At 43.2% G+C, this 25,210-nt stretch overlaps 1 protein-coding gene and 1 long non-coding RNA gene across 2 annotated transcripts; one reads left to right on the top strand and one right to left on the bottom strand.

The window, feature by feature from the left end:
- Positions 1-457: 457 nt before the first annotated feature.
- LMO4 (LIM domain only 4) lies at positions 458-16,149 on the top strand. Its single transcript, XM_075508465.1, has 5 exons — positions 458-1,104; positions 3,408-3,646; positions 10,607-10,703; positions 11,057-11,212; positions 15,368-16,149. The coding sequence occupies exons 2-5, from the start codon at positions 3,411-3,413 to the stop codon at positions 15,374-15,376; spliced, it is 498 nt and encodes a 165-aa protein (XP_075364580.1). The 5' UTR covers positions 458-1,104; positions 3,408-3,410; the 3' UTR covers positions 15,377-16,149.
- Positions 16,150-17,151: 1,002 nt separating this feature from the next.
- LOC142412733 (uncharacterized) lies at positions 17,152-20,051 on the bottom strand. Its single transcript, XR_012776597.1, has 3 exons — positions 20,011-20,051; positions 19,767-19,914; positions 17,152-17,366 (listed from the first exon to the last, which is right to left on the bottom strand). It is a non-coding gene; the product is annotated as an uncharacterized LOC142412733 (long non-coding RNA).
- Positions 20,052-25,210: the final 5,159 nt, after the last annotated feature.

Below are 25,210 nucleotides of genomic sequence, written 5' to 3'. Positions count from 1 at the left end.
GGGCCCGCGGCGGCGGGGGAAGCGCCCAGCACCCGGGAAGGGCTCTGACGGACGCCGCCGCCCGGGCGGAGCGAGCCTGTCCTCGGCGGCGGCCGGCTGGGGGGCAGGCGGGACGGCCCCTCGCCGCCAAGTTTCTCAACTGGTGGCCGGGAGCGGAGGGGAGCGGAGCGGAGCGGGCGGCGCCCTCACGGCCGCGCGCGCGCCTCTCCTCAGCGGCCGGGCGGGCGGCGCGGCCACCGCTGCCCACCTGACTCCCTCCTTCCTCTCCATTCCCCTCCTCCTCCTCGCCCCCTCCCTTTCTCTCCTTTTTTTTTTTTTTTTTTTTTCCTCCCCTTTCACTCATTCCTTTGTCTTCTCGGGGATTGGCAGGTTTTATTATTCCGCCTGAACAAGCCGGGGGCGGATTGGCTGCGGCGGGCTGACGGCGGAGCCGAGCCGGAGTGTAGTTGGGATTCTGCTCTGTCAGTAACACATGTGTGAGGGGCAGCGGGGAGCACACGCACACGGAGACACACACGCACGCACTCACACACACACACATACACACACGCTCACGCAGGCAGAGGGGCCTCCTCCCGCGTCCTGCCAGCGCCGCCGCCGCAGGATCCCCGGCAGCAGCTCCGCGCCCGGCCCCTCTCAAACTCGCCGGCTCTCGCCCTCTCCTCTGAGGCGCTTCGGCGGGCCGCGGCCGGCCGGCTCCGCGCCGCGGGAGGCTCGGGAGCCGCCGCAGCCCGGAGAAGGGGGCGGAGGTGGGGGGGCGGGGGGGAAGCGGTACAAAGTGAAGCCACATTGCCAAACTTACCCGGCGATTGCAGCAGCGAGCGGCGGCGGCGCCCTGCGTGTGCAGCTCAGCGGCAGGGACTGAGCTCTGCAGCTCCCCTCCAGGGAAGCGGGAGCTGGAGGAAGGACCCAGGCAGACGCCTCTCACAGAAATATCTATATTTTTCCAGCCTGGGCTGCCCCTCACCGGGCGGGGGGCTCCCTCCAGCGCTCCCGAAAGCCAGAGCGAGGGCGAGCGCTGTGTTTGTTTCTTTGCAAGGAGACCTCCTCAGGCACCCCGAGCGACGTTGCTCCCCGGCCTTTTGCAATATAGAGGGGAAGCAGGTAAGAAGTGCCGGTAATTACCCCTTATTTTCCAGCGTACGTGCGCGCCGTTGCATGCCCGCGCCCCCTGCCCCGCCGCCGTCCCGCCCTGCCCGCCGCGGCGGAGGGGCGCGGAGCGGGGCGGCCCGGGCGCGGGGGGAGCCGCGGGCCCCGGGCATTGTCGCGGCCCCCGCGTACAAAGCCTGGCGGCGGCCGTCGCTCGGGGCGGCTTTCCTTTCCCCCCGTTCCAGCTGCCGCTGGGAAAGGGCTCTGCCTGCCTCGGCGGTGAATGGAGGGGACGGGGGGGGGAGGCTGGGGCACCCGCTGCCCCCGTAGTAAACACTATTCTGAAACAGTGGCAGAAAAGATCAAAGTGAGCTCTCTGTTTCTCTCCTCTCCAATTCCCTTCCTGCCCCCCACACGGCCTTTTGTTTCAATCCAGGAGAAATCCGGTGAATCACCTAATTAAAACCAAGACATGAATTAAGCATCCATTTTTGTACTACAAATTGCCAGCTCTCCGCTTGTCCCTCCCTCGGTCTCCATTAAAAAAACACCAGAGACGCTGTTAAAAGGGGGGGTTATTTTGCCTCTAGCTTCCAGCTCTGCTTTCTATTTCACTGCCTCCTATCCCAGGACCTAAATTGCTTGGCTGTGTAATTACTAGAGTAAGCCTATTTAAGTTAAAAGCTTTTTTCCCCCCAACTCTAAATGAAACTTGATGAGGGCCGTCCTTAGTTATCAAGGGAGTCACTTTCTGGTCAGTCCTCTTGATTCATCTTTTTAGATTTAATCAGCATTAAGGTATTGCTTGTCCTTAAGAGCTTTAGCTTAATGGGGTTACTGGATGGTTTTCTCAGTGTAACGTTTCCCATTTTATATTTATATGTATTTGCCTTCGACAAAGACGGGCTAAGGTGGTGGCATGGAGTCTTTTTCTTTCTGTTAAGAAATCCGAAGTGATTTAAAGCGTAGGGAACCGGTTTAAAGACTCGGAGCAGGAAATGCAGATTCATTTAGGCTGTAGCTGGAAACTGTAACAAAAGGCAGTTCCTTGAACAAATGCATCAGAAATCAATTTACATAAAGGTATATGATGCGTTCGGATAAATGCAATGCTAATGGCTTTTAGAGTGGTTTTCTTTCCAAAGTCTCGGGGTTTTTGTTACAGCTTAATTGGTGCAGTTCTTCTGGTTTATTGTGCGGTCACTGGACATACCTCCAGGTACTCTTTCTGAGGAAATGTGTGTTTAAAATCGGCCTCAGTTCTCCTCCTCCTGCTGCCGAGTTGGGCCAGTGGCAGGAAAAGTTCGTCCTCGCTGCTCTGGAGGTATCAGCCTGAAGGTCCTTAGCAGATAGCCAGATGCCTCGGCATGAGCACATACGGCTTACAAAGGACAAAGACAAAACATGCTGCTTAATTGGCAGTAAATAACTTGATCTTTTTATAGTATAAGTGACTAGAGGAACACCGGGAGTTTATTGGACTCTGGATTGAAGGCAACAGATTAATCGGTTTAGAGTAAGCTTTATGAATTGATTCCTATATTATCTCTGGGTTGTCCTGCTTGCATAAAGCGTTTATTAGAAAGTGAAAAATGCCCTTAGCAGCAGTTTTGGAGACGGCCAGAGTGACTCCAGCCGGAGCGGTGCACTTCATTACTCTGCTGCTTTCCTGTGGTCGGTAAACTTTTTTTTTTTGAGTAACAAAGCTTTAGCGTTTAAACTGCTGATCGAGGGCAGATTAGCGAGACAAAAGTTGGGTATGTTTGTGTAGGAAGTTAACAGGCGTCCTAAAGTTCAATGATCTATTATTCGGGCCAGTGTCCTCAACGGAGTGGTTTCTCTGGGTGTTTTTACGTCTCCAAAATAAAATTTAAAAAACCCCGAAGTCCCGAGGTCTGGACGGCCGGTCCCGAGCCCCTCGTTACCGCCCCGAGCCTGCAGAGTCTCTCCCAGACTGAAAAACCAGTTTCACAACTTTTTTTTTTCCACACTTTTTTTTTTTTTTTCATAAGCAAAACAAGCCCCGGGACTGTTCCTGACTTGTGAGCTGCAGCTGCACAAGCCCGGAGCGGGGGGGACGGCGGGGCGCGCTCGTTCTGCCCCCCACGCCCGCCGCTCCCCCGCCAGCTGCGCGGCCCCGGGCCTGCCCCGAGCGAGTCCCCCCCCCCCCCCCCCCCCCCGAGTGCCCCCGGCCCGGCCGTGCCCCCGGCGGGGCCCGGGAGCGGCGCTGGCCCCGCGGCGGGCGAAGCGGGAGGCGGGCGGGGTGCGCCGCGCTGCCGGCCCGTCGCTGACCCGCCTCCGCCCCTCTCTCCGCGCAGGCCATGGTGAACCCCGGCGGCAGCTCGCAGCCGCCCCCGGTGACGGCGGGCTCCCTCTCGTGGAAGAGGTGCGCCGGCTGCGGGGGGAAGATCGCCGACCGCTTCCTGCTCTACGCCATGGACAGCTACTGGCACAGCCGCTGCCTCAAGTGCTCCTGCTGCCAGGCCCAGCTGGGGGACATCGGCACCTCCTGCTACACCAAGAGCGGCATGATCCTCTGCAGAAACGACTACATCAGGTGAGGCGCGGGCGGCACGCCGCGGCCGGCCTGGCGACGGCCGGGCTGGCAGGGACCGCTGTCCCCTTTCCTCCCTGCCTTTTTGTCCTTTTTTCCCCATTATTTCTGGCGGGCAGACGGGTGGGTGCCCGTGGCGCGGGGCGGAGGGGTGGGCTGGCCCAGGATCGCTCCTTCGCTAGGAGCGGAGGGACGTGCGGGTGCAGAGACGGATGTTGGTGCCCAGCCCAGGGCGCAGTTGCGGCTGCCAAGTGGAGGGAAGAGTTGGGGGGGCGGGGGCGGAACGACGACTGTAACTTTAAAGTGGTTTGTCAGCACAAAACAAGTCCTAACTAAAAATAAACAGCAATCAGAGAGGCTAAATTAATCTGCTTTGTTGTAGTGTTGAAGGAGAAGTGTGCATATCTGAACGGTAAATGTTAAAATCGTAGGGCTTAAATAAGGCAGTGGCAGAGGTGCTAAATAATGAAATGCCTGCCTTTGGTATCTGATTAATTATGATATTTACATAAGCACCTTTAAACTCCTTTGAGTGGAAACAGAATGACTCATTCTCTGTTCTCCTTGTGAAAGAGCTGATTAACCGTCAGTTGGAGGGCCACCGATTCTACTTATAGTCAGACCCAGTGGTACAATGTTTGTCTTCGCATTGTTAGGGAGAAGCTTTGAACCGACATTTTTCTTAACTTCTAGTACAGAAAATACAGGGGACAGGAGAGGAAGGATATGCGCTTGCCCTTTACTTCTTATCTCTCTCTGTTTTTGAAGCAGTTCGCTCTAAATGCCACAGATTTGGGTAGGGGGTACTAAGCCTTATTAATTTCGCATCTGTTGGGGTACAGTAAGATTACGCAGAGTATCCCTTCCAACGAGTTTCCAATATAATTAATACAAAGAATTCATGAGGTCAGGTGCCCGTACGATCTTTTCAGGTGAACTCAAGCTACTTAAACTCATTAATTTAAAAGGAGGCATTTTGAAGGATTACACATTTAATTTGAGTAAATGGTTTGATAGACTGATGCACATGAATGCTTCAAGGAGGTGTTCTATTTCAGCATTCAGTAATTAAAAAAAAACAACAAAAAGCCCCATACCTTCCCGGCATAACAGAAATGCTTAGTTTAAAAGAAATTGTGTTTTGTTTAAATGCTTCTGGCTTCTCATTTACAGTAAATGTCAAGAGTTAGCCCAGGTTTTTCTTCTCCCTGATGGCCAAAAAGTTCTACTTTTTTTTTTCTTCCTTTCTGCAAAAAAACCCCCAAAAACCAGCCACAAAATGTTATGAATTTGCTAATGTTGTAAAACTTGACTTCTATTTGAGAAGATCGGGACTGTACTGAATGTGTGGGTATGCATGGAGACGTCCTTAGTCTAAAAGGACGGAGTTAAGACTGGGTTGCTCTGATAGTGCAGCCTCTGTCCTGATAACATGGCTGCATCTTCGGTCAGTTAAGGAGATGAAACACAGCCCTCGGTATCTGTGAGGACTTGGAGCCTTAGCTTCGCTAGTTTTGGGGGTATTTTTAGAGAGAAATGCTAGAAAATCAGCACACGGGGGGATTTCGGTGGTGCTTTTCGGTCATCCTAAGCCACAAGCCTAAGCCTGGCAGAGCTGTAATTAAATAGAGCAGAACGGTGTTAGGCAGAGTCTCGTTTGAAGTGGAAAAATTGACACTACTGTTAAGATGCACTGAATAGTACAGATTCATCACTCGACCAACACCATCAAACAAACCCTCATGTCTGATTACTAGTAATTAAAAAGAGAAGATGCGTCCACTGTATCCCAGAGGCAAGTTCGGGCAAGCTTATCGCAGTCCTCTAGTTTTGTGTTGCCAAAAATTAATACTCGTTTATTTTAATGTAGGCGATTATGAATAGGATGCTTTATCAGATGAGGGGTTTGAATTGATCTCCTTGTTCTATCGCCTGACTTCTCTTTAGATCTGTGTAATTTGACTTGCAAAAATAACTCTGACAGATGCTTGCTGAAACTTGAACTGGACACCGTTTGCTCAAGGTGGGGTAGGACAGCCTGGCCCTGCCAGGGCCGAGTTAACTTGGAGCTTTCCCGCTGGAAATGGACTTCGCAGGCTTCCACGTGGGTTGCGCTGGCAGGAGCGAGGCCCTCGCCGGGTGCTTGCTTGAAATGGCCTCATTTGGTTGTGGAGGCGACGCCACCCGTTTGGCAGCGAGTCTCTCCGGTTCCTCTCTGCCGTCCCCCCTCTTAATTTTCTGTAGGGCTTTTGCGGCGGCACATTCCCTTCCCCAGGCAAGAGCCACGGGCACGGTTCTGAATCGGAGACGCGGGGGCACGCTAGACACGACTAACAAAACGAGAAGGAGGATTGATCAGCCCGGCGGGCGCCAGGTGAAAGGGGCTTGACTCCTCTGGGCCAAGACCACGGGGCCATTTATCCATGAGCTTTTTCGGCCCTCTGAGGTTGTATGTGTGTTTTTGTTGTTGTTTAAACAACACAACACTCCCCTTTCCCTCCCTCCCCTCAAAACCCGACAACAAATTAGCCGTAGAGCTACAGCGGCAGCTTTCATTGAAAGCCAAGGTTCCTGGGAAAAGAGAGGGAGGCGAAAACCCCGGTCCCTTCCCCTCCCTCCCCACCGCGAACAGGGCGCTTGCGGGGAGGGGAGAGAGCGGAGCGCAGCCCTCCCAACCTTGAGATGCCAGATAAAGCAGCAGCGTGGCAGGGAATCCGCACAATTAAAAGCTTTAATTAGTGTCTCCTCCATTTTCTCTTAGTTCTGATAGGTTTTATCTAATGAGATCTGGTCCCTGGCTTAGATCTGCTCGGAATGACGTGTCCGAAATGAATGAGAGCCGCGTCGCAAACAAAACATTTAATTAAGAAAATTGGCCTCTAAGAGAGAGCAGGGAGTGGTGGGGAAGGGGAAGAGGGGGGAGGCTGCCCAGGCGCGTCTTAAAGGGGCAGCGCCCGCGGCCCCTCCCCGGGCGCCCGCTCCGCGCAGCGCGGCGTGGGCGCAGCCCGCCCGGCCCCTTCCGCGGGGGTGCGTGGGGCCGCGCCGGACCCCGGCCGCGGGGCGCCTCGCCCGGCCCAGCCGCAGTGTGCGCCGCGCCGGGAGGGGAGGGAGGGGAGGGGGCCGCCAGGCAGCGAGTTCATTTCCCTGGTAATCAGCGGCAAGCTGCTATATTCAGGGAATGCTGTCCCTTTAATTGAACAGGCTAGGTAATTAAATGGCACTTTTCCAATAGGACGTGCTAGGTAAATCTAATAGTTGGTTATTTAATATCACTTTGAAGTCTGCCCACTCAAGCACAATGACAGCACAGGAGCATGTGAACTATTAGCTAGGAAAAAAAAAAAAACCCAGGATCTCAAAAATTAATTAAATCGCATGCAATTTAGGGGGAACGTTTATCTTGATTTGTCATAACAGAATTAATTCAAGGCCTCCAATTCACTTGGGGGCAGATCTGTTACTCTGAATTAACCAAGCGTAATTTGGCTGGGTTTTTTTTTTTTTTTTTTCCCTTCCCCTTCTCTAATGCAGCACTTGCCATTATGCACAGCCCCCCTTTTAAGTATCAATAGCTTCTGGTGCTTTTAAGGTGCTTGGTCTCTAGTTATTCTGAAGTACCTTTAATGGACTTGGCTCCAGACGTAATTTCTGTGTTGCCTGCCTTTGTTACATTTAATATAGCTGGCGCAGAATTTAGATTAAATATAGGGAATGTACAGAAACGCCAATCGCTTCTGGATCAGTAGGTCTGGATGTGCATTTCTCTTTGCTAGGGCTTGCATATGCATTTGTGGGCACAAATGTGCACTGTGTTGTGCAAGAGTCGGAGCACTTAAATCTGTCTCCACAATTTTGGAAACAACTGGAACCTTATTTTGTTAGTATAAGTTGCTAGAGATGTGTTTGTGCTGACAGTGAATTTTGAGCAGCAAGACGGGAAACTGGGCTGAAAAGATTTCTCGCTGCCTTCATTCCCACTCTTGTGAAAGTTCTGAAAAAAAAACCAAACCCAAAAATCCCAAAACACCAAACCCCCAAAAACCCAGGAGCGTTTGTCTGTTTGGGGCTGTGGGGAATGCGGTGCTGGAACCGCACAGTAGTTAATTTAAGGTGGCTCAGTAAAATGCTGCTAAGTGTAGAAGAGCTGCCTTGTCCGTATAGGGAACCTCTTGATGTTTGTGATTGATTGCATTGCCCAAATGTTGAAATATTAATGACCTTCTTGGACTGAGGACCCAAAGAGGAAACTGAAACCAATTCTGTCATCACAATTAAAGAGTCCCCTGGCTTTAATTAGCCTGACCTGGGGTATCTCTACCCATTGCTGCAGTTAAAGAGAAAAGAGCCCATTAAAGTCCAGTCTGAGACCGATAGCTACTTAATTGAGCACCTAAAGCCTCAAGCCTTTTAAATCAAATACTGTCCTGGACAGTCCCCCTGGTTAGATAATTAGCTCTCCAGCCTCTCGGAAACCATGTGAAACAACTTTTTCAGTAAAGAATGGTTACTGTGGAAGACTTCCTTTACTGGTAAGGAGGAATAACATTTTTTTAAAAGATAATACCTTTTTCCTGTTAATGGTATTACAGAACAAAACCATTCATAACAGTAGAGAAGGAAAAATAAGCTTAATTTTCCTGGTAAATAATACAAAGCAGCAGAAAGGCGTTCTGACTTTGCAAGCAATTTTTAGGAGTTTTAGCAGAAGATTCAGCTGAAGTGACTTCCCAAAATGGAATTGTTCTGGGAACATGCTTAGGGAAAACCTAAGATGTGTGGAAAGCCTCTGGATTAGTTTGACTCTGCTTATTAGAATTCACAGACATTCAAGGTGTATGACCACTTCTAGTCAGAGAGAATTGTATAACAAATGAATGCTTAATGAAGACAAGTAGTGCAATGAGCTCAGTATTCCGAAAGCTGCATTTTCAGTTGGGTGGTGCAACTGTACAGGGGGTTGCCAGAGACCACTCACTGGTTCAGGTTCTCCTGGACAGGTAACACTACCCGTTCATCTTTGCCTTCCCCCCCTCCCCCCCCTCCCCCCCCCGCCCCCCAGCAATGCCCGTGTCGCCACCTCCTCACCTTAGATTTTTTGGATCTTTGCTCTAGAAACCTAACAGTGCCTTGCTGCCTCCTCTTGCAGTGCTACCCGTGCACCTTTTCTACGTGCCAACTTCATTACTGGTAACAATGGAGGAAGAAAAATGCATATCGTAAAGCTTTGGAAGTAACTTCAATGCATCATGTAGCTACTCGGAACTGGTGCTGATTTAGAAGATGCCCCAGTAATGGACCCTTAGTTTCCAGACAGTTTAGTCCCGTTGGCTGGAGGTCCTGACAATGTATTAGTTCAGCTTTCCCTTTGTAACCACTGTGATTCTGCAAGACCGTGTCAATGTGTCGTGGATCTCAGACTAATTAGTTTTGAAATGGAGTTTTGATTGAACTCTTCAAATCGATGCTGCTGCAAAATTTGTTTCTCAGCTTCCTATTAAAAGCCATCTTAAGGGGCAGTTTTACTACTCTCTCTGTCGTTCAGTCGATACATTTAATAACAACTTACAGGCTATTTTCAATAAAGTGGCGACAGCAAATTAGTAGTTTGAACATGACAAGCCTCCGCTGCAAGCTCAGATTCTGAAAATTCAAAGCAATTATTTTTATACAGAGGCACACTGCAATCATTCAGATTACGGGTATTCTGTTGTAATGCGTCTCCTAGGTTGACACAAACAGAATTTTATGACTTTATTTGGACAGGAAGGAGATGCAAATATTAATATTTATTATGACACCAATACGCTAATTTGTAAATCCTATTACTGTGTTTTACATCGTGCAGAAAAGTGGGTCTGTGACCCTGCTGGCTAGTTCAGTTTCCTTTTTTACTGCAAAATGATTGTGGTAGTCTTTATAAATATTTGTGTATATTAGAGACGCACGCAAAAGCAAATAAAGGTTTTCTAATTCTAGCTAACGCAGCCTGTAAAAGTAGAACTCAATAATCATTATTGTATTATGTTTTGAATCGATGCGTTGTGCCTTTAAATGGATTTGAAGAATTATGTATATATTTTTCTTCACCACTCTTCTGCCTATTTCCCCCCTCCCCCCACTGCGTGTGCCCCCCCCCCCAATGGCAGATGTTGTGGTCTCATTTGATTGCATAGGAAAACTGCAGTGATACAGCAAACACCCAGAGAGATATGATGACAAATGGGTCCAGATCCCGGTAAATTACTTTCTGCTCAAATCGAAATTTCATTCAGTTTGTTGCTAGCAGAGATGAAGTAATCTAAATTGTGGACTCAGGAGCAGATAGAGGGAAGTTGGAGCAAGCATTTCATTATCAAGAGAGAGAGAAGGTTAGGATGAAAGAGATGAGCAGAGGCAAATCTAAAGTGTTGACACCATGATTGAAAAGGTTAACCCATACACATTATATATCAACCTGGATAGCAGAGAGTTTCTAATGGAAACTCTGCACTGATGGAGGTTTACTGGAGTTTCAATACACTGAGCATGATGTCTTCTTAGATATACAATCAAATCCTCTTAACCCTTTTGATGACTCATATCTCAAGATATGATTAAAGTACAAAAGAGTTCTTCATATAATTTCAAGGACACAATGCATTTAAACTCCAGTCATGAATTGTATCTTTTTTTTTTATGATGAACCCAGTAATCTGATAAAATGTGTGTAGTACAGAATTGTTTGTGTTTCCAGAGGTGTAAGTCAATATTTCTGATTAAATCCTGTGTAACCGCATCCAAGGTAGGGTGAAGCTACCAGTTGTTACACAAAAATGTACTTTTTCATATTATGACATGTAAGCAAGTTGGAAGACGGGGTTCAGAAGTCTAAAATAGTTGTGTAATAAACCATTGCAGTGATGTGCAAAAATGCTTAGAGCCTCCTGTGTATTAAATTATTCATGATCATCACCTCTGTTTCAGGTTATTTGGAAATAGCGGTGCTTGCAGTGCCTGTGGACAGTCCATTCCTGCTAGTGAGCTGGTCATGAGGGCACAGGGCAACGTCTATCATCTTAAGGTGAGGGGTTTTTCTGTGTATTTTTTTTAGTGGCTGATTAGTACTGCCGTGCTGCTTTAGTATAAAATCTGCATCTGCTTATGAATGAAATGCAAAGCAATAACTAGAAATATGAGTATATATTACAAGGCTCCCCTTAGTGTGTAGCTTTGTTCCCTCGTAATCGGTAAAACTATACTTGAGTTATGTACTGCGTAGTCCCAACAGGTAAGGCTAATGCCATATTTGGAGATGCTAGAAACCAAGCAGCTCTGTATCTCAACTGTACTTGCAGTCTCTGAAGTGTAATTTTCAAACCTGCAGCATACTTAATTTGTGCTGTAGTTTCACTTGCTGCCTCTTTCCTTTTTCAGTGTTTTACATGCTCTACCTGCCGGAATCGCCTGGTCCCCGGAGATCGGTTTCACTACATCAATGGCAGTTTATTTTGTGAACATGATAGACCTACAGCTCTCATCAATGGCCATTTGAATTCACTTCAGAGTAATCCACTACTGCCAGACCAGAAGGTGAATACTCAACAATTACTAATAAGCTTTATTAGAGCTAAATGAAGATCAATTTCTTTTCATTCTAATAGTGGACATTCCCCACCCCTGCAAGGAGACCTTTAAGTAACTGAACTTACCTTAAATAACTTAGGCATGGGGTATGGGGAGAAAATACTAACCTTTTAACTATGACATGTAGGGTGAGTCAGTTTATTTTGGTTTGGGCATGTGCGTCTGTACAGCTGTTGAACTCCTTATGTACAAAGCGAAATGGAGAGCATACGTTAATATAAGCTCTTAACAAAGAGAAACGTTTTATTTTATAATCTTGAAATTAAGGGCTACAAGAGAGCAGGTGTCTGTGGGAGGAAAATTAGATCCTTTAATATGGAAATAAATGTCTTCTGAAGAGAAGGTTCCTGAACTAAACCAATGTATTTCACTTTACTATTAAGGTTTTAGTTGAGGAAGCATGCTGGGGCACTCTTTCTGAAGTATTTTCTTGTCTGTTTTATATGTCATAACTCAGATTTAAAAACCAAAGTGCTATTTTCTTATCGCTCCATAACACTAATAGCTCAACTAGAGATTGTATATCTCTGTGGTTGATAGCTCTTGGTTTCTAGCTAAATGAGTAAATAATGACTGTACAAATCATATAGAGAAGAAGAAGAAAAAAAATTTTCTGATCAACAGTTGTCCTGTAACTCTGAAACCAGATAGTTTTAGATCCATTTCAATCTCCTTAATAAGTCCTAAAGCTATGCAAGTGAGTGCATTTTGATAACTGCTGTGCCTAATTTGTAACAATTACTGTCAACCTTGAGTTAAGAGACTGTTCATTCCACCCTGGTCCAGAAAAGAGTGAATGTATGACTCTTGCACATAATTTTATTCACATCATATTTCATACTGATTATGTATTGATGACATTGATTCATTTACTCTTTACAGCGCCACTTGCATGGATATTAAATCTTATTGACCACAGATGAATTTTAATTTCAGATTGGTGATAGATTTTTCCATCAGCTCTGATAGTATATTTGACTTTTTCATCATTAACCCAGGCAATCACACAGCACTGAGTTATTGCAATGAAACAAAAAGTGCACACTTCAGTTGGTAATTCTTTATAGATTTACAATAGGAACTTCATTAATGTCTGTAAGGATCACAAAAAATAACACTTATCTGCAAATAGGAATTTGGAAGATTAAAAAAAATCTGGGACAAATGCTAGGCTGATCTATTCTGTAATGTACAGAATAGTTTTTAGTGCTTTTACTCAGTGGAGAAATATGTCCAAGAAAACACAAACTGGTTTTTAATATCCATGATTTTTTTGTTGTGTTGCTGCCTTTCAATATTGGTGTTTGCTTTTTTTTTCTGTGCATAAATTTACTGATTAAGTATTCTTTCAAGTCTTATACAGTGAATGTAATTACATCAAAATAAAACAGGGACCTTTTTTATTTACTTAATTTGTCAATCGAGGTGATGAGAGAGTTGAGTACAGAAGTCCTATATAGTTAGGCAGAACAAAGATAATTAAGATCGGAGAAGAATGCGCAGCCTCTTCTCAAGGAAGTACAAATACAGTTAAAGATTCATAGATTTATACTGTTGTGAATTTTAATGAAACAAATCTGTAATATAGACTAGCTAGCAATGAATCTGTTAAATTAATATCTGTAGGTATCCCATTTCAAAATATAGGTAAAACCATTCATCTTTATACACTGCAGTAAAAGGTTTACCATTCTGAGAGAGTGGTTTATCCACTTGTCTTCTACGAATGTAAAGTTTAATGTAACTTCAAATAGGTGTCTAAATTGTCATTTAGTTTTATCAGTTTCTTACTATGCCTTAGCAAAACATAAAAATGATTTAGTTGCAATAAAAGCAGTAGACATGATGAGGAACATAGAACACAGAAAAGAGAAGTAAAATTGGACTGGGCTTGCAGAGCTCACGACTGTAGACACCTGGTAGAAGCTAAATGCAGAGAAAATAGTGAGAACAGGTTTTTCTTAGTTCCTGTGACCAACTATTAACTGCATTGCTAGTCAGTGATGAGGCAGATGAAGAGGTATTAGGGAGAAGACTGGGGGGAGAGATTATAGTTTGGGGTTTTTTTTTCTGTATAATACAGTCTCTCTAGAAAATGGTGTAAATCCTCCTACCAGTTTTCAAAGGGGAATTGCGGAGTACCTGAACCCCAGAAAACTGAAATATAGTTGAGGAGACAAGTTGATAATTCATAGATTTGCCAGGTTTCTGGAGTTTTGGAAGCTACAGGGGCAGGTGCCAAAAGAGTTGTGTTTTGTATGTTGGCTTTTTAGCAGTCTAAAGGTGTTTACATCCGAGATGTTTTCCAGAAGGCTGTGTGTTTTAGGGCCACTAATTAAAAATGTTCTTCCACTATGACAGCGTTGGCTGTAACAGATACTTTTTATTAAACATTAAAGATCAATCAGTCTCCAGGTTATTCTACCACTAGAGATTATAGACAGAGCAGAATATTCACAGGGTTTTTTATTAAACTGAAGAGATTGAGACGTACTCCCAGCATGAAAACACATTTTTGTTGCGTATGTGAAGGTGACAGTTATGAACTCACTATTGTCTTAATATAGTTTGCAGGTTAATACCTATTGGTGATGGGTGCAGGCAGAAAGGGTTGCGTGACCTAACTTTGTTTAAAAACTCGCTTTTCTTTTTGAGGAGGCAAATGCAGTGATGTTGGCTATTCCTGCCTTTTGGCTCCCTGAGGCAATTCACACATGTAAATTATAACTTCCCATCACTTGCTCTGCAGTTTGAAAAAAAACCCGTTTTCTCTAAACTCGGTACTGCTTGCCTGCAGAACGCAAACTCTTACTTTGTGATGTCCTGTGTGCTGTTTCATTTGAAGGGGCTGTATGGTCAAGAATTCTCTATGCTTTTTTGGTGGTAGTAGCGTTCCTGTAGTATTCCTTGTTTGCAATAGTATTACCACCTACTAAAAGTGTAAATTTTCCACCGGTTGGCAATGTTCATAGCAAACACTTGTCTTCAGCTTCTATACTTTTAACTAAAGTATGAGTTAGATTACATCTCAGAGAGGATCTTAAAAATCTTCTAGTTTACATATCACTCAACAATTCCCTTGTAGTTACATAATTGGTGTTGTCTGTGTCCATAGTAGAAGATATTTGATGCTCATTTATTAAATATGCTTGCTGGCTGCTCCCTAATCTTTGTTCTGGACAGACAAATTACCTTTCTCACACTGAGCTTCAGCTCTGGGGAATTAAACCTCCAAGCCTCTACTACTTTAATTAGCTTGAAAGTGGGGGGTTGCAGTTACTAATAGACCTCAGGCTTTTAGTAACTTAGAGAAAGGGTGAAAAAAGAACTTCCTGGGAAGCGCAAAATGTCATTTAAAAACCATAAAAATCTAATATATATTATTTCATTTTGGTAATTGCAAACAGATTGTATTTGAAGACTATGGATGATCATTTCTATTTTATCCATGAAAGTTTAGATTTTTATTGAGTTAGACACTTTTAATTATCACAATTCATTAACACCAGTGTGAAAGCACATGTTTGACTTCATATATTAAAATGTTTATGTAACATTAACTAACACACCAGATGAGGAATTTTAAATGGGGGGGAAAAATCCTGAAATATCTATATTTAGCTCTTGTGCAATGCAGCATACTAACCAAAGTTGCCTTGGGAGGATATTGGCTGTACTTCTTATTTGCTTTACACACTATTTCTTCCGATTATAAGATCATATTACTAGCTTCTTCAAAGGCATGGCATAATGTTTCTTCCCTTTTAAAAGGGGCCCAGAAAAGCCACCTTATTCACTGTACAATTTGTTACCAGAAAGTACACTTATTTATTGTTGACGTCTCTTCACCCTCCCCCCCCTCCCCCCCCCGCCTGCTCTTTTTAGTAGTGGAACTGCGGAAAATGTTTGCTCTTTGCTGTTTGAAGTTGAAACGTTAGCAGTATGAATGGATAGTGTAGAAAGCCTTAATCAAGTCACAGTTGGAAAGTAATTTAATAAAAAAGAGATTAGTGAATAAGGAAAAGACAAAAGCAGTCATGTTGTAGTTTCCTATCTCAAATTTAGTATTCTAGCTAAGATACCCATTTTTATTTCTTACAGGTCTGCTAAAAGGTCAGAGTAATGCAGAATGCGTGCCTTCATCTCAAATTTTGTTCATCACAGATGGATCCCATGTCTCCAAGTAGACAAGTCACCTTTGTAGCTAGCATCAATGCCAGCTCCATACCATTGCACCTTCTTTATTCTTGATTGCCCTTCCCACATTTATTGGTGTATTAAAATGACTGAATATGAACATTAAGGACTCCATGAACCTGGGCTAATGGGAGACTGTAGAGAAAATGAAAAAAGATCCACCGGAGGACATCTTGGGGGGGGTGGGTGGGGAAGATGACTAATGAAGCTAATTAAAAGAAGCATTGAAATCTGCTTTCTACCCTCATTAACAATTAGCAGGGCACTGGCCAGTTTGTACCCTGTGTTTTACCTTAACAACATTCTATTTGCTCTTTGTATATTTAAGTGTTGTAAGGAAATGTGTTTCAATCAAACTGAACATGAGATAAAGATGTGGCTTTTGTGATATTCTATCACAAACACTTTTATTGTATCTCTGTAAAATACAATGTATGTATGCATGTAAGTGTTTTTGTCCTAATGTTGCTACTTCCCATGGCAAAAAAAAAAAAAAGAAAAAGAAAAAAAAATTCAGGCTCATAGCAGCTACTGTGTAGAAATTTTCACCTACTTCTAATTTGCTGAATGAAGAAAAATCTTTTATTTGTGATATTTTCAGAGACATTTGCTCTAGTATGGTGTATTTAAATAATAAAAAAGTAAAACAAACAACACTGAATTGAGTATGGGTTTTAGAAGCTTTGTGCTTTTTTTATTTTTTTAAAAAACTACATTCAAAAGATTATTCTGAAACTATATCTTGCATAGCCATTATGTTAATTGTCAATTACCTTTAAAAGTAGCTTTTTGGTTTGGACTTTTTTTTTGTCTTATGCCAGTAAAGAATCTGTTAAACTACTTAACTGTGTTACTTTTGGCAAGGATACAGAGCACCACTTCAAAATGGTCGTTATTTTTCATTGAGATTCTTAATTCTGGTAGCAGCAAGTATATTATAATTCATATTGCAGTGAATTACGGTATGCATATAGGTATTGTGGTCTCTTTCTATCCAGTTCCTTTCTGCAGAATCATCTGTGTTAAGGGTGCGCATGTGTCTGTGAGTGTGCAAGCATGAGAGTGTATGTATATACCATAAGAGGTCAAAGAATAATAAAATAAAAACCAACAAAAGGTCTGTACCTCATGCTGAGCACTAGAATTGAGTATTCGTAAAAAGGAATACAATAGCTATTCTGATCTGAACAACATAAAGTTGTGTTTGCTGTGGTAAGAGACTAACTTTTCACCACTGATAATCTTGAGGAAAGAAAAACACGTTTCCCGGGCTATTTCCGAGAACTAACTGATCTCAAATATGATCTGTTCTCCGCAAGCAAACAAATGTAAAACACGTCCGTGTCCCCCCGTCCCCCCCCCCCCCCCCCCCAGCCAAAGCAACAAAGCCTCCTCTAAGCTTAGAAAGGGAGCAACTTCATTTAGTGGGTTTTTCCCATCCGCTGCTCGGTGGTAGAGCTGCGGAGAATAATTTTGAGAAAAAACTCTGACTTTTCATGTTTGTAGCAAGAATACTAACATGAATCTATGGCTGTGCATTGTATGCCTTCAGTCAGGAAATTGCAAGCACCTAGAATGTGCCTCTGCCGCAATTAATAAAAAATCAATATTAACAACTACTCTACTTTTCCTAGAAAAGTAATACATTTGAAATACATCATGATTATGTTTTCTTTTTTAATTGTTTTTGAGAAGGTGTTCATTGTTCAGCGTGCTTGGTTACGGAGTGAGCTTGACTTATTTTTGTTATGATGCCGATACACAAAAAGCTGATTTATAGATTTGTCTGTCTAAACAACCAACAGCAGATTATTTTTTTCAAATTCTACTTCTTGACCTCTAGTATATTGGAGGTCTGCTGAATTTCTTCTTTTAACACTTCAGTGCTTGAGGAAAAATAGTACTGTCGCAGAGAAAAGAAAATGTCGTCATGTACAGTATCAGACAGTAAAGACAAAAGAATACTTGCATAACATATAAAGCAATAAAATGACTGAAGCTATGTATGACTTTTTAATTAAATGCACTTACATATTTAAAAAATAAGTTTCTAAGCTTTTTGATCTGGCATTAAAGTCTTTAGGTAGAGTCCTGCAAATTGTGCTGCTTCAATATCTTTGAAAAGACACTTGAAGTCATGAATATAGAATTCAAGTATTAGTGAAACTGTAGACATCTTTTTATATTCTTTCAGTATAAGCACTCAAGGTACAGTGTTTAAACCGAACATGTACAGATTTTTGGTTGTCCAATATAACCTAGAAGTGCTAAGAAGATAGCTAATAACTTCTAGTAAGTAATGTAGTATAGCATTTAGTGATGTAGAGGTTGAAGTTCATTAACGGCTTTAAATAAACTATTATATGACTCATTTGTAAAGCACAGCTACCTATTTAATAGCTTACTTTAAAAGCATTTCTTAAGTTGCAGACCTATAAGATTACAAATGTCACTCATGTTAGCATAATCCACATGCAAGTGATGAAGCCTTTGCTTTGATGTGCTAAATTGGAGGAGGACTAATGGAGCTATGAATATACAATAGAACATATTTAAGTAGTATTCTTGCTTTAGGTAAAACACTTTCTTGAAACCAGAGGCATTTCAGACAATAAACCAGGCTCTAATGGGGACGGTAGGTGTGGATAGAAGGCTACTGGAAACACTTAGATTTGTCCTCATGTGAAAAATCACTTTTTTAGGAGATCTGTACGGAAAAACATGTACTTGTTCAGCTTTTATCACATGCATTTGCTACACTGAGGCTGAAATACACCCTCTGCATTTAGTGCTGCTGAAAAGTCGTACAAACAATCATTCAGTAAGAGCTTCCCTCACTTTCAAAAATGAATGCTGTTAAAAAAATCAAAGGAAATATTACTAATCTGAAATCATCCTTGTGAACCTGGATAAAATGCTCTGTCTATACTGCATCTGAACATCTCAATCATATAAATTGTCACTCTTATTAATGAAACAATTTTGTAAAAAGATTGCCCTCTAAATGGGTTTGATGTTTTTACCTATCCAGCTGCCTAGTTACGAGATTTACGCATCCTGGCAGGCAGTGGGACATTAAGCCTTTCCAAACCAAATTCTGTTTGCAACAAGATACTATCTTTTCAGCCCTACATGATTTATCTTTAAATATTTTAACAGGTTGTGCAGTATCTTATGAAATATAAAATGAGAATGTCTTACCAAAATGAAGCCTATGAAATTAAGTCACATCTTTAGAACATTAACCACACTGAGTTTGTCTTCCTTTTTCCCTGTTAGTTAACACTGATAAAATTTGCATCATCTGATTTTAGGGTAAATACAAGAAAAAAAAAATCATATACTGGCATAGTATGACTTGCTGTCAGGCATTTCAAAAGATCATTTTAATTTAAATTTTTTATCAAATTCTTTGGCTGGTAGTTATATATCAAGTGTGAGGCTTTTTGCAAGGATCTACGTTCTGAACAGCTCTATTAAAATAACAAAATTGAGATCGGAATATTGACGTATATGTATTTTTTTAAGTGTTATATTTCTTCAGTGTGAAATCATGTGTTCCAGGTCTGATTTCACTGCCTGAGCCTCCTGTATGTGAAGTACCAGATACCCATTGTTGCTGCTTGTTACTTTTAGTACCAGGTGTATGCTATTGTCAGTCCAGCTAAGCCACAGAAGAGCTTATTGCAATTAAATAGCAATTTGTTTCTATGAAACTGCAATTAAAGTATTACTGATCAGCCATTTTAGATTGGCAGTGCTTTGACTGCATGCTAAACAGTGAGGAGCTCTCGATTTATTTCTGCAGAGTCTGAGCTGCGAGTAACAGTGAAGTGTAACACGCTCACCTATGTCCCTTGTCAAGTTGAAAGTATGAGTCCTCCGTGAAGCTCTCTGATCTCATCACGAACATGCTGAGAGCAATGACAAGTCAGGGCTGATCTCTGTAAGTTGAACTTGCAACTTACAGGACCTGAAGTTATTACTGTTTTCTGTTCCTGTATAAGCAGGGATGTGTACGCTTCCTACAGGGGATGTTTTCAACTTCAGATTGATTCTGTTGAGAATGGACTGCAAGTTGTGGGCCGCAAGCCAATAATGTACTGCAGGTCCTGACTTGTTAGAGCTGTGTAAACAGGGCTACTATATCTCCTTAATCACAACTAATAAAAGACTAGAAGAAAGCAATCAATTACCTTATAAGTTTTTTTTTTTAATAAAAAGCAGAAGTTTATCTGACACGGCTATTATTTTCACACTTGTACGACAGATGAGACAGTTTAAAGCAATCCGACCGGCTTACCTGTGCGCACCCAGGGTTTGCTGGCGACTGTTTGCCTGTGACGTTCCCGGGAAGCCACAGTGCTCCTGCCCCCAAGCCTGGCAGAACCCGCCAGCCAGCGCCTTGAGTCCCCTGCCAAGCTTGTAGCCATTCGTGGTTGACTTGAAATCTGAAATGTAAATTTTTGGTGCAAATTAAAAACTTGTTTGTCAGAACTCAAAGAGGAATTAACTTTGTAGTGGTAATTATATTTCTTAATTATCACCATATTTTAACAAAGTCTGAGACGTTAACTTTAGTTCCTGCATTTTTGCACAGTTAGACATCCTCGTTCCTTCGCCAGAGGGGATGACATCACACCTGTGGCATGCATGAGATAAGCGTTGCTTCATTTAGAAACAGGTTCGTGTCTCAGAGATGTTCCTTGTGGGGGCGAAATGGCTTGGGTCCTGGGCCTGAAGTGTGACCCATCGGGGAGGATGAGTGCCGCTGAGCAAACTGCTGCGTCAGGTGGTGAAGGGCTAGCACCAGCGCCCGCGCCGGGGCTGAGCAGCGGTACCTACGCGCCCGGCGTGCGCAGGCTCTTAGCCCCTGGCACGTGGCAGTGAAACGCCTGTGCTTAAACCTCAGTGAAAATGGCCCAGCTGACAGTCGCTAGTTCATTCACCCGCAGTACATTGGGCATACGTCTGAGCCCAAGGTCTGAAAAAAGTCCTGGTCACTGGAGACAGATGCAACTGTGTTGAGGATTTCTTTTTTTTTCCCCCTCTTCTGTGGGTATTTTTTAACACGTCAGGTTCTGTTGTTGTATTTCTTCTAACAGTAGCATTAAGTTCACAGAAATGCTTTTGGCGTGCAGGAGGCTACACAGTTCAAGGGGGAGGCAAGAGGGTCTAAGGTGGTGGCTGTGGATGTAAGCCTTAGTCCTGCCTGCTGGCTCATGTTGCTTTTTTTTGCCCCGCTCACCTCTAGCTTGTCCACTGAGGTGCAAGCAAGGGCCTGGCACCACAAAGGCTGGAGTTTTTTGTTTTTTTTTTAATGAAGCCTCTCGGTGCTATTGTATTAAAAGTAATAAAGTGCAGAATTTTAGTGACTGGAAAGGCATGCGCAGGCCATACCACGATGTGTTTAGCCAGGTCGGAAAAGATGTAAAGTCCAGTGACTTAAACAAGAGCTGTTCCTGTAATAGGGTGATGCTTGAGGAACGCTACGTGGGGGCTCGAGCCTCTGAAGCACCAGTCCTGAAAAGGGCCTGGCCTTTCAAACAGCAAAGCACGCACACGCAGGAAGGCTGGAAATTTTAATAAGTGCTGAGTAACTTTCAAAAAATCTGAGCTTAAACTTCTCTCATATTCGCTGTTCTGATACAGGCCTAGTAGACCATTGTGCCATTTTGTTCCCATGTGTAATACCACTCTTACATTTTTGTAATCATTTTATCTGTTTAAATCTGTTCTCTGCTACATTAGATGTTCACCTCAGCTTACAAATGCTGAGCTTGAAAATCAATTTTTTTTTTTAATGATTAAAAATGTTTTAAAAAAAATATTTTGCTTTTTAGGATTTTGTTGTTGTTGTTCACTGCTACATATTTAATTTTTAAAAAACCAAACCAAAACAAAAAAACTCCACAATTTTGTTGAAACAGTCCTACAAACCATAGCATTAAGCCCAAAACGAAGCTTGAGACATTCTTGCCTGAAAAGATTTTTTTTTTTGATGGAGAGCGCTATAGTGGAGAGAAAACGGGCATCTTGAAAAGAGTTATTCCTTCTGGTCGGGTCCCGGACCCCCGAGGGAAGGCGGCGTGCTGGCGAGCACAGCGAGGCTGGCAGCGTGGAAGGAGCCCCTGCAGACAGGGCCTGCCCTGGTGCCTTTCTCGGCAGCGGTGAGCAGCAAGCGGTCCCCTCTGGTGCTCTTCGTGTCCTTTCCTCTCAAGGGAGTGGTGGCTGTCGGGCAAGCCGAAGCTCTCCGGGTGCAGCCAGGTTCCTCTGCAGCTAAAGCAGCTGATGTTTCTTTCTCGCGTTGTTGGAATACACTGTTAATTACATTTTGAAATATCCATATATTTTTCCTCTTAGGGGATCTTACAAGCAAGCTTTTCGCTAACAACTTCTGTGGTTCGCCATAACCTCTCAGAATAATCATCGGTTCCATTGAACTTATGCCAGTTGTTTTGTTAAACTAAATTGAGAGAACAGGGCCTATATTCATTCTCGAAAGGCAAGAGATTGCCCTGTGATTTGGGGAAATCTTGATTGCTTACAGAAGAATAAATGAACAAGGCAGATATTAACTTTACACCTGACTTCAATTTCTTTGAGCAGTGGAGAAATGTCCAGTAGGAGGAAAAAAAATCCAGCTAAAACTCATAAGCCAGCCATTAATAGGCTAATTTTATTGTGCTGTAAAATCATCAGCTGCTTATAGAAAACAAAGGGGCAATGAATGCGGTTATTTGTCTTTTATTCTTAGAAAAAAACCTGAAGATCAAACAGCCCCTGAAAGACTGAGCTGATATGCATCCCACTTACACATTTTTGGATATCCTCTGATATTCAATCCACTGATGTATTTGATAGGTAATTATATCAGCCATATCAAGATGCTGATACCAAATAGTGGAAGACTTCAGTGTTTTGCCATAAAGCTTATACCCCTTGTTACTGAACTCTCATCAGACTTGTGATCTGCAGCAATCATTTGAAAGCTGTAGTTGGTATTTTTGTGCTTATGCCACATTTAAAAATTATTATTCTTGCTTCATCAGTTAGTCTTTTTAGCTGGCTTGAAAAAAACCCATATTGCAAATGAGCTACTATTCTTATTTGTTGTTTTAAGAAGGGTAAGCACTGAAGTATTCAAATGGAACAGATTATACCTTTAATTACATCCAAACAGGATGCTGAGCTGATTTTTCTATTTTCCGTTTAATTGCTATAGTTCAAAAAGATATTGCAAATTTGTAGATGAATTATTTAAGCATAGCCTTCTGGCCTCTGTGTTTACGAGAGAGACCAAAAGGGAAAAAGAAAAAAAGAAAGAAGAATTTAAAGGGGAGAATTGCCACTTCCTTCTTTAAGAAAGAAGTTTGAATAAAACACCTTGAGGGAGATGTTTTAGCTGGATAGCTGTTTTATGCTTTCTGGGAGCATCTTGGGACTCCATGGGATTTGTTTGTATCCCACCAACCACACTGGGTCCCTCACTCCTGCGGGCCCCCCCTTCTTGTGCCGTGGGTAGCAAAGTGCTGTTTCTTCTCTACCCTGCTCGTTGCTGAGCGTGTTGCTTCACGGATGCGATCCCAACCAGCCGCCCTTTTTGTGGATGTGCTTGATCTCTGTTCTCCTACATACAAAATGAGAATGATGAAAGCAAACACAATTCATCACTTCTTAAACTAAATATATTTCCATTTTGTTTGCACGTGTGTGTGTATATATCATTCACCGTATATATTTAGAATATGTACTATGACATTACAGCCAGTGATAAATCCTACTCGCTTACTATATGTGTTATTTGCTGCAACATTAAGCTCAGTAAGAATTTTATATGTAACTTGTACCAAAACTAAATATACTGTGGAATTGATGCACAGTTGTAAACAACAGCATAACTTCCCGCTTCAACACAGTCAAAGGTGGCAGCTTGTGAGGCAATTCTTTTGTAAACAACTGCAGACTTTCCAAAGAATAAGCCAGTTAATTAAATTTTTAATGATGTTTTTAGAAAATAGGATTCTTGGGGGGGAAAAAACCCCTATAACACCAACAAAAAAAGTAAACCTAAGGTTTGTACTGTATAAAGAAATGTCATGTGTGAAAAACTGGATTGTGCAGGGCCCAGGTCTTTTGCTCCCCCCACCTTCTTTTTTTCCTTCTACTGAACTTGCCTGTGTAGAGCATTTTTTTATAGCTCTACTGTGAATTCAAATAAAGATGACACTGGCACAATCGATTTGATTTTTTTTTGTGGATTATCGTTTTTCATTATTTTCAATAGTGCTAAGTATGTGCTACCCACTTAGAGAGCTGATGCAGTGCATAGCAAAGCTCAAGATGTCCTCTTAAATACGCAAAGCTTATGCAAGGCCGTGACACAAGTAGGTTTTAACCGCTAGCAGCGTTGGCAGCTTTGAAGGGCTCATATGATACAGCCTTGCCAACACGTCACAGGTAACATGGAGAGATAAAGGGAGAAACTGAACTAGCTGGAGTAAGAGTAGTACACAACTTTTATTGATGAAGTTCAGGGGAAAGAGGCACCGGGGGCAGCTGTATTAATCCCATAATAACTTGAAATATAATCAGTACATTGCTGCAGGGATGGCTAGGAAGGGAGGGAGGTGGAGGTGTCAGGGTTTAAGTTCACAGGCTTTCCCAGTTCATTAAAAAGTGAATCAATCAGAGAAACAGGCTGGCTTTTCAAAGGGCTGGCAGTTGTGAACAGGCTTCGGACGTCGGGAGGCACGCAGATGGTGCGCCCGTCCTCGCGCGGAGGTTGCTGGAGCTCAGCAGCCATCCGTTTGAGGAGACGGCTGTGTTTTACCCTGCTCAAGCTAGTAAAATGTGTTATAATGTGCTAGGGGAGATTCTGGCTGGATTTTGAGAACTTAAAAGCTAGGCAGTGTTGGTGCTGTGGGCCATATAAAGGTGACGCTGATAGATGTTTATAAAGGGAAAAAAAGTTTTGTTTTATAATTTCTAGAGCGGTGGTTTAACCAGCAGGCAAATGGGCAGAAGGAGTCTGCCTACAGGATCCCTCTTTGTAGGCAGCTGGTATAGTAATTAGCTCATTACTATTACTTTGCCATCCCTGGACTGATCAGTGACGTATTTAAAACAAAAAAAAGTGGAATTCATATATCTGGAGCTGGCATTTCCCACATCCTTTTGATGAAGCTGGTGCATGTAGACAGACCAGGGAACATCCTCAGCGAGTGAGCTTACTCACACCCACAGGCACTCAGAGGTTTAGGACAGAATGCCCTATATTTAAATAGGACTCATGACTTTTTAATTACTGCACAGTACAACAGGGCTCAGTGAGAACACATGGTTGTCCAAACTGGTGCGCTGTGATTGCTCACCAGTGGTATAGGAGCACATTTAATCAGTGGTCTGTAGTTCATGTGAGAATGAGTACCCACCACAGGCACAGGTAGGAACACTGACAGACAGATAGTATTTCCATACGAACCTCAGCCTTGTGTTGAGAAGATGGTATGAAAAGAGCCGTGTCATATGGATGACTGATACAGGCTGAAAAACGTCTGTGTTAGAAGGCAGCGGTGTCAGCGTGACCTGATAGCTCCTTAGGGGTAAGTGTGACCTTTTGTGGACATCTTTTCTGGAATGCAAGTCCAAATCTTCATCAGCCTCTGACCAGCTCAACCCCTGCCCCTTGCATGGATCCTGCTGTGCTTGCAGTGGGCCGGGGACTGCCCTCAGGTTAATTAACAG

Source organism: Mycteria americana, chromosome 7, assembly GCF_035582795.1.
Source record: "Mycteria americana isolate JAX WOST 10 ecotype Jacksonville Zoo and Gardens chromosome 7, USCA_MyAme_1.0, whole genome shotgun sequence".
NCBI lineage: Eukaryota > Metazoa > Chordata > Aves > Ciconiiformes > Ciconiidae > Mycteria > Mycteria americana.
The sequence above is the reverse complement of the archived record's forward strand: the minus strand, read 5'-3'. Positions and strand labels throughout refer to the sequence as shown.

Excerpts from the sequence above, each read along its gene's own strand:
- LMO4 (XM_075508465.1), top strand. The coding sequence starts at position 3,411 with ATGGTGAACCCCGGCGGCAGCTCGCAGCCGCCCCCGGTGACGGCGGGC. Across the intron at positions 3,647-10,606 it reads TGCAGAAACGACTACATCAG|GTTATTTGGAAATAGCGGTG; the intron begins GTGAGGCGCGGG and ends CCTCTGTTTCAG. Across the intron at positions 10,704-11,056 it reads GCAACGTCTATCATCTTAAG|TGTTTTACATGCTCTACCTG; the intron begins GTGAGGGGTTTT and ends TTCCTTTTTCAG.